The sequence below is a fragment of the Nothobranchius furzeri genome, chromosome 8 (genome assembly GCF_043380555.1).
Source record: "Nothobranchius furzeri strain GRZ-AD chromosome 8, NfurGRZ-RIMD1, whole genome shotgun sequence".
Lineage (NCBI taxonomy): Eukaryota > Metazoa > Chordata > Actinopteri > Cyprinodontiformes > Nothobranchiidae > Nothobranchius > Nothobranchius furzeri.
This window is the reverse complement of record NC_091748.1, coordinates 47660393-47669627: the sequence shown is the minus strand read 5'-3', so window position 1 is coordinate 47669627 and position 9235 is coordinate 47660393. Positions and strand designations below refer to the sequence as shown.

At 42.8% G+C, this 9235-nt stretch overlaps 1 protein-coding gene across 2 annotated transcripts; it reads left to right on the top strand.

Annotated features, from left to right (window-relative positions):
- Nucleotides 1-4139: 4139 nt before the first annotated feature.
- On the top strand, nucleotides 4140-9230 carry si:dkey-183n20.15 (RING-HC_RNF170 domain-containing protein). Of its 2 annotated transcripts, none has more exons than XM_015976113.3 (6): nucleotides 4140-6130; nucleotides 6498-6641; nucleotides 6920-7028; nucleotides 8051-8124; nucleotides 8197-8307; nucleotides 8545-9230. In XM_015976113.3, exons 2-6 carry the CDS (start codon nucleotides 6513-6515, stop codon nucleotides 8887-8889), a joined length of 768 nt encoding a protein of 255 aa, XP_015831599.3. In that variant the 5' UTR covers nucleotides 4140-6130; nucleotides 6498-6512; the 3' UTR covers nucleotides 8890-9230. The 2 variants fall into 2 exon arrangements, with proteins under 2 accessions (XP_015831599.3, XP_015831600.3); XM_015976114.3 differs by having other exon boundaries at nucleotides 4146-6130; nucleotides 6527-6641.
- The last annotated feature ends 5 nt before the right edge of the window (nucleotides 9231-9235 follow it).

Here is a 9235-nt window from a genome sequence, read left to right as displayed (position 1 = left end):
TTTTGTCCGCCCTTGTTTCATCTTCGTCCTGAACAGGTGTTCAAACATCTCTCCAACAGCTGCTGCTTTCAGGACACAACTGTTACAAAATTTAAATCAAGAAGGAAATGAAGTACACCAGAAATAATAAGAAGTATATTTAGGTGAGCTATTGTATCTCATTTACGATTTTTCCACTTTTCGGGGGTCTTTTATGTTAAAATGAGCACGCTTAGCTTTTAAGGGCATCAATACTTACTAATTTATCATTTTTGACTAATGTGCCAAATAAAGAGCTAAAAAGCATTGAATCAACAGGAGTCTTTACATTTTAGTATTAAAAAAACCAACATCCAGATCCACCTTTCTATAAGTTTTGTTTACCAATTGCTGCTCAACCAGCATCTGTAATTTTCCGTAATATAAAATCAACTATAAATCAAATATTTATTTATTTATTTAGCTGTGGTTGATTTTGCTGGGATAACCACCTGTGAAATCTTGGTTTTATGACAGCATTCTGTAATAACTTTACAAAAAAAACTCCGGTTTTTTTTATCTAACAAGACGATGGAAGAAACTGAAGAATCCAAATCTAGCCTCTTAAAAGCATTTTTAAGGTATTAAAAACATGTGCTTGTCATAAAATTTGAATATCATGACAAAGTTTTCTCAGACCACTCTCCGATTTTATGTAATTTTAATGTTCCGTCTTGGCAGGTCCCAACTTCTCTTCCTGAGAGGTGCAGTCGTGCCATAAATCCTGCTAAGGTGGCGAGATTCAGTGAGTGCTTTAGTCTAACAGGACAGGACCTTCTCTTAGCCCAACTCCCTGTTGAAGTGTTTATTACTCGTTTTGATACACTATGCACATCTGTTTTGGATGATGTTGATTAGGAAAGGAGGGCATAGGGCAGAGCTGGGGATGTCTGATGAGACCCAGGCCTTCAGGCAGGCCTGCAAGAGAGCTGAGCGAAAGTGGAAGCAAGACAAACTTCATGTGTCCAATGAAATTTATAAAAAGTCACACTTTTTGATTACCAGGAAGTGGTATGACAGGCTAGGATCAGATACTATGCCAACATTGTGGAATCAAATTCTCATGACCCACGCACTCTCTTTAAGGTGATTGATTCAGTACTGGAAATGGCAACTTCTGCCTCCAGGTCCACGGCTGCGATGGCCGGGACATGTGAAGATTTTCTTCACTACTTTGTGGACAAGATAGTGATGATTCGGGCTGCTACTGCAGGCCGCACTCCTGTTTTTGGTGGCACCTATTCCATTTAGGGCAAACCTGCCAGCCTTCCAAACTATATCTAGGACAGAGTTAGAGGAACTCATTTCTAAGCAAAAACCTTCTGATTCCCCTTATGATGCTCTTCCCCCAAGGATGCTTAAGGAGGCTTTTTCTGTTCTGAGCCCTTATATACTGGTTATCTTAAATACCAGTCTGGCCTCTTGTGTGGTTCCCCTTACTTTTAAGAGGGCTGTTGTACGACCGCTGCTGAAAAAGAAGGAAATGGAGGAAACTGTGTTAGCCAATTACAGACCTATCTCACATCTACCTTACATATCTAAGCTGCGTGAGAGGGTTGTATATTGGTTGCATTTTTAGACACTCACACACTCTGGGAGATCTTTTCAGTCAGGGTTCAGAGCAGGTCACAGTACCGAGACTGCACTTTTCATAATGTTTTTTTTAGCTTGTGATGGGGGGGGGGGATGCTGTCATTCTTTTGATGTTAGATTTGTCTGCGGCCTTCAACACAGTTGATCATGACATACTTTTGGATTGGCTACAACATTGGGTGGGAATTACCGGTGCAGCCCTACAATGGCTACACTCCTACTTATCCAACAGGAGTTTTTGTGTCAGTGTAGGTGAAACCTCCTCGACCTGGGTGGGATTCAAGTGGGGTGTGCCACAGGGGTCTGTACTGGGTCCGCTTCTTTTTGCCATTTACTTATCGTTGGGGAATCCTCTTCGGTGGTTCGGCATGCGTTTTCATTTTTATGCTGACGACTGTCAGATCTACCTCCCCCTTCAGCGGGGGTCGATGGGTCAATATCAAAGCTTGTAGATGCCTTAGAAGATGTGCGCTCCTGGATGGCTACAAACTTTTTACATCTGAATGACGCTAAGATTGAAGTAATTGTACTTAGCCCTGCCATGTCTACACGCCCATGCGATGCTGTGAATCTGGGCCCTTTAGCATCTAACATGAAGACCACCATCCGAAATTTGGGAGTGCAACTGGACTCAGCCCTTAAATTCGACGCGCAAATGAACCAGGTTGTGCGATCGTGTTTTTTTAACTTACGCCGACTAGCCAGAATTAAGCCCCTGCTGTCCAGAGTATATCTAGAGACTGTCACACATGCTTTTGTTCTTTCAAGGCTCGACTACTGCAATGCACTGTATGCCGGCCTTAGTCAGGGTGCGGTAGCACACTTGCAGTTAGTACAAAACTCAGCCGCTAGGTTCGTGACAGGCACTAGGTGCAGGGAATATATCACCCCTGTGTTGGCATCCCTTCATTGGCTACCTGTGCAATACAGGGCAAAATTCAAGGTCTTGGTACTGGGCAATACAGGGCCTTACAAGGAACTGCTCCAGCATGTCTTGGCAACCTTTTGCATGGACATGCCCCCTCGCGGGCCCTTCGCTCAGCCGGCAGGGAGCTGTTGATCATTTCACGCACTAAGTGCAGGTCACGGGGGGGACCGTGCGTTCTCGGTGTTGGCACCTGCACTTTGGAACCAGTTGCCTTTGGTGGTGCGTCAGTCAACCTCATTGGGGGTTTTTAAGACTCGCCTTAAGACCCATTTTTTTGTCAAGGCATTCCAGGATTTGCCAATTTTACCCGGTTTCGATGCCCCGACCTCTTAATCTTTTTCTGGAGTTTATTTTTTGCTTTTACTGGTGTCACAGGGTGTTTCTCAAGGTCAAGGCGTCTGGCCTAGCAAGGCGACGTCTTGCTAGGACTGGCGCCTTGCTTACGAGGACACTGTCCTAATTGGTCAAAGAAAATGGTTAAATGGAACAGACCTACATCATGTGACCACGGCTTCATGCCTTGGTGGTTCCTGATGATGTATCTCCTAGGCAACTGGGGTGGAACAAGGGCATCAAAGCGAGGTTCCTTGACATTGAGAAACACCCTCAATCTAGTTCTGTTGGCAACACAATCATGGGGAAGACTGATGATTTGGCAGTTGTCTAAAAGATGACCACTGACGTCTTGCACAAGGAGGGCAAGACACAAAAGGTCATTGCTAAAGAGGCTGGCTGTTCACAGAGCTCTGTGTCCAAGCACATTATTAGAGAGGCGAAGGGAAGGACGAGATGTGGTAGAAAAAAGTGTATATGCAATAGAGATAACTGCAACTTGGAGAGGATTGTGAAACTAAACCCATCCAAAATGTGGGGGAGATTCACAAAGAGTGGACTGCAGCTGGAGTCAGTGCTTCAAGAACCACCACACAGACGCAAAACAGGTTTCAGCTCTCACATTCCTCATGTTAAGCCACTCTTGAACAAGAGACAGCATCAGAAGTGTCTCACCTGGGCTAAAGACACAAAGAACTGGAGTGCTGCTGAGAGGTCCAAAGTTATGCTCTCTGAAAAAATTTCCATTTCCTATAGAAATCAAGGTCCCCGAGTCTGGATGAGAGGAGAGGCAGATAATCCATGTTGCTTGAGGTCCAGTGTAAAATTTCACAGTCAGTGATGGTTTGGAGTGCCATGACATCTGCTGGTGTTGGTCCATTGTGTTTTCTGAGGTCTAAGATCAAAGCAGCCGTCTACCAGGAAGTGTAAAGAGCACCTCATGCTTCCTGCTGCTGACCAATTTTATGGAGATGCAGACTTGGTGACAGGGCCTGGCATCTGCACACAGTGCCAAAGCTACCTATACCTGGTTTAAGGACCATTGTATCCCTGTTCTTGATTGGCCAGCATACTCATCTGATCTTAATCCCATAGAACATCTATGGGCTACAGTGGAGAGCAGCGATGGGACGTTCACGAATAAATCAAATCTTTTGAACTGGTTTTCAAAGTGAACAATGAGCGCCAAGTTATTGTTGAGAACCATTCATCCTGTCCACGAATAATGTGGGATTTTCATTAGTTGTCAGTTAAAATCATCAAAATTTTAAGAAATAAACATTTGAAATATATCAGTCTGTGTGTAATGAGTAAGTCTAATGTACAAGTTTCACTTTTTGAATGGAATTACTCAAATAAATCTAATTTCTATTCTAATTTTATGACCAGCACCTGTAAGTCACTGTTAACCTGGCAAGCCATCCTGTAGAACAAAATCTATCTCTATTGCTACGGGTTAAGTCACTGCTGCTCTCTTGGCCAGTTCTGGAAAGCTAGAAATTTCTGCTAAATTGCGTCATCCTGGAAAGCACAAATTTCAATAGATTGCTGAGTTTAACACGCGTGCTAGCTAAGCTCTCTCTCTCTGTGTGTGTGTGTGTGTGTGTGTGGTGCTGCCCAACTTGCATTTTCAAATGTCAGAAAGAGAGAGGGCAGCTCTGCTTTAATCTCCTGATTTCTGCCAGTCTGAGACACTGACCTTCACTTATGGATGGAGACTATTTTTAGATGACCTGAATCATGATGACTCTCTAACTTTTATCTGAGGTGCCAGAGTCAATATTTGTCAAGATATTTTTGCAATCCTGGCACTAGTGAACTGTTAGGACTGTCAGTTTCTACAAAAGGTATTTTTCTTCCAGTCTCTGACTTTTGCTGATAAACTTATTTTTTTAATTTATGTCTTAGTTAACATTTAAGTATCTCAATTGTGTGTGTGTGTGTGTGTGTGTGTGTGTGTGTGTACACTTGTCTTTATATGTTTAAGTGGACACATTTTAACTTTAACCTGTAGTGTGTGGACATTTTTCTGGTCCACACAAGGCTCAACACCCTAAAACGTGGTTTCAGAGGTATTAACTTTAGGTTAGTTTAAGTTTAGGTTAGGGATGGAACCCCATTGGCTATGGTTAGGGTATGTATGGAGTGGAGTCACTAAAATGAATGGTGTGACTGACTCATTTTTAAACTGACTATTGTATTTTATTTTATTTTGGATGGGTCTGATTTAATAACCATGTAAAATACACATATTTAACAAGATGCCGTTTGTTCTTGTTAAAACCCAAAACTTTATTTATTTATTTGTTGTCTTGATTTCTCAGCTCACATGCTGAAATTTCCTTGTCAGCAAGCTGATCTCTTCATTTATGAAGGTCCATATCTCTTCATCTTCCCTTCATGGTCCTCACATTACATTCCTGATTTCTAAGTCTGGGAGTCTTTTAGATGTTTTTGGACGCTGTTGCCTGTTTATGTGAGAAACGTCTTTAGCCAACAGTGGCAGTCTTGTTAAAAAATCCTGGTTCAATCTTCCTGAAACATGCCGAAAACGTGGAGTTTATCTTTGTGAGGACTGTTTATCTCGGTTATGTTCATTTAGAGCTGGACTCCACCAAAGTTTTAAAACACCTTTAGCAACACCTGTAAATATCCAAACTACCATCTGAATGTTTTTGAAAATGTTTTTTTTTATTTCTTGTAACTGGATGATCACAAAACTCCTCAGTAGTTTTTCTTGGTCATGAAAACCTCAGAAGCAAATAAAGACTTGTAGAAATTGTGAGTTTGCCCTGAAAATAGTCTAAATTTAAGCTTATTATGCGATCAAGGTTTTGACAAAGTAGACTTAAGGTAAATGATTGTCTATCCCACCTAGCAGCCACGGCATGGGAGGAAACTTGTGTTTGATCCATCGGTTTGATCTGATCATGAGATCTACAGTTCCTCTGTGAGCTGAGTGAAAAACTTTATAATCAGGTCATTGCAACACTTCAACACTTTGTAATTTAGACATTTACATGAAGCGGGTGTCATTTGGTGTAGCACAGCTTTTATTGGCCTCACTGCAGCGCCGTTCCCTTTAAGCAGAAGACTTCAGCTGATATTGAAGGGTGTAGTTGATCATTTACAAGCTGGTCTCGTTTATCTGGGAAAGTGATGCTGTCAGGCAGCACTTCACTTCCTGCTAGGAAACAGTGTGCACCTTTCTGCTTCGGACTCAGCTGCTTTTAGAGGAACCATCCAGCCTCAGTGCAGGTGAGTCACATTTCCTCATGTCGCCAACACAATAAACACATTTTTATTTTACATTTTACTTTCTGCATGTATTTTTCTGATGATTTTCTATGTACCGCAGTGATAAAAGCACACACGTGATGCTACAGATGTTTGAAACCATCAAATCAAAAACAGTGTGCAGTGGTTTGGGGTTGTTGGTTTCATCCAAGCGGACAAAATTAGTTTTAAAGTAAATTTGAAAACCAAAATGAATTTAGATAAGTTGTCAACCTGCTGTGATTAAAGCATCAGTATCTGTGACCCACAAACAGAAAAGAGCTAAGTTCAGCCATCCTTATCTCACAAGTCATAAGTGATGTGTCAAGCAGACAAACGTGTGTTTAAGGTGAGTTCATCACTGATGTCATGTTGCAGACGGGACCATCTCCACCCTGAAGATCCACAGTGTTGGGATCCTCTCGGCACATTTAGAGCACTGGTGTTTACACTGGAGCAGAAAGAAACAACCATGTATACGAGCTGTCACAAGGTGAGAATGACACACACACACACACACACACAGTGGGATGTTTAGAAACATTGAACGGGACAAACTTTGTCTCGTTTCTGCTAGAAAAGTAACTTATCATAATAGTATTATTGCTCTTTATTTTTCTAATATTCAAGGAAAGCTTGTGTCTACGTCGAAGGCGTGAGACATTTTACTGTTTCAAGAAGCAAAGCAGTTACATTTGTTTGCAAGATTTCCTTTTTAAAAAAACTTTTCTAATTTCCTCCAGCTGAGCTGCTAACATTTCATCTCTGTAGGAGCCGCTGCAGCCGTGCACGTCCACCAGCAGGCGAGACTGGCACTGCCCCGTCTGCCTGCAGACGGCCACGTTCCCCGTCCAGACCAACTGTGGACATCTGTTCTGTGGTATGAGCTCTTTCTGGCTGATATTATTTTACATCACACTACCGTTTACTCTTGCACTGTCATGTGAACTTTTCAGCTTTTGACCCACAATTGCTGGTTAAAGTATACCAACATTTCCAGTATGGCACCAAACTAAGAGCCTGATCACCCATTATGTTAAATTTTATGGTTTCTTTATTTGTAAGAGTAAAGACTAAGCAATCATTTTTGAGATCTAATTTTGAAGGTCATCCAAAGACGACCTAAGGGGACATAAAGCAGACGTTAAATCTTGGTTCAGCAAAGGAAGTCGTGCTGTTGGTTTACTTGAAAAATCCCAGTAACTTGTTGCCGTTAAATATTGACAATAACTTTTGGATTATAAGTCAAACAAGAGCATGAACGTAATTTTTTTGGGGGGGGGGGGGGGGGGAACATGCCCCCCCCCCCCCCCCCCCCACACACACACACACACACACACACTTTTTCCAAAGTCAAGTTTTGACCCCTGCATTTTTTACCATCCAAAAGCAACATTACGCTATATTAAATTGACACTGGTTGAGCTCTAGGACCAAGCGGAAAACAACTGTTTGTGTTGAAGGCTGTTTCCAATTAGAGCATACTGTAAAGATCCCCCCCCCCCACTTCTAAAGTGAAAATTACGCCCATGAACAAGAGCAATAAGGTTAATGCCGGAGCCTGACTGAAGCCAGTGCTGTCATGTAGAGACAGGTTCTAGTTCTGGTGTTGGACAAGAACTCCTCATTCCTGTTTAGAAACACCTGAGAGTTAAAGAATATGTTTATGGCACAAATGCACTTCTGTCTAGCCTTGACGTGTGTGGTTCACTAATTACAGCACGTTGACCGTAACACCAAGGCTCTGCGCCTCAGCAGCAGCCTGCCACACATATTCAGGCCATGATCACCCAAAACCACCTCTCCATTCTCATAAAAATTCTGCTACGCCACCTTATTTTTTGATGATTTTCTATTATTTGTAATGTAAAGGGTCTTAAAAGATGTTTATATTTTTGGCAGCCACCTGTCTGCTCACCTACTGGAAACACGGCTCATGGTTAGATGCGATCAGCTGTCCTCTCTGCAGACAGAAGGTAGGGTCCACAGAAAGACTCCTCTGTAAATCACGAACACATTCTAAGGTGCAATAAAAAGGACTTTTTTAGGTCAGCAAGCTGTGTAACCTGTTCAAGGAGAGTCTATCTGACCAGCAGTCTAAGAAGGTTCTTGGAGAAATCACCGACTACAATAAACGCTATTCTGGAGCTCCATGGAGGGTCAGTCTCGTAATCAGAGCCACAGCTCGCAGTAACATCAGAAAAAACCAAAGGGTTTGGCTACAGAAATATTCCTTCTTGTTCCAATAACAAAAATAACTTCGGACAAAAGGAGGATTAGATTCACACCCAGCTCCTGATCTCCTTCATACTCTTATGACTAAATCAACACCAAACACTTAGAAACTTTAGATCAGGAACATTTTGATCTGATTTTATCTCCCCTGCTTCCTTCAGGTGACCGACTACCTCTGTGACACCCCCCTCCTTCTGCAGCTTCTAGCCCGCGGTCTGGGCACCATGGGTGGCCTGGTGTGGTTGTTTCTCTTCAGGGTGGCCCTGTGCTGTGTGGGGGCTGTGGTGTCCCTTTCCTCTCCACCTGCAGACACTTTGTCCCCCTCATCCAGCTCCCTGGAATCTGACCCTTCCGTCTGCGGGCTGCTGGGGGTCCTGGATGATCTGGTGGTGGTCATCCTGCTCCTCATGTGTGTCGTTAACATCAACCAGCAGATGGAACCAGAAAGAGGACAGCGCTCTCCCAACGGGCCCACCTTACAGGGAGTGATGGGGAGCTCTCTGTAGGTAGTGCCAGCGTCACCATAAGCTGTTAGAAACGGACTTCTATTAGATTTTTACTCATCTGTAGTTAGTGTGTGGGAGAATATTGAGCTTAAGTTTGGAGGTCAGACATTGGACTCCACAAGTGTTTACAGAGCTTATGTAAGGGTGATATCTAAACTTCAAGGTATGCAGCACGGCGGTCCAGCTGTAGTTACAAACACTCAGGTTCCTGAGCTGTGGGCTTTTTAAAGCTCTCCTTACATTTTCAGTGATTTTCAGACTCATGTCGTGTCTCATTGAGATTCCTGTAAATATGTAATATTGTTTTCACGGCTAAAATAAAGAATATTTATTGTCTGATATTGCT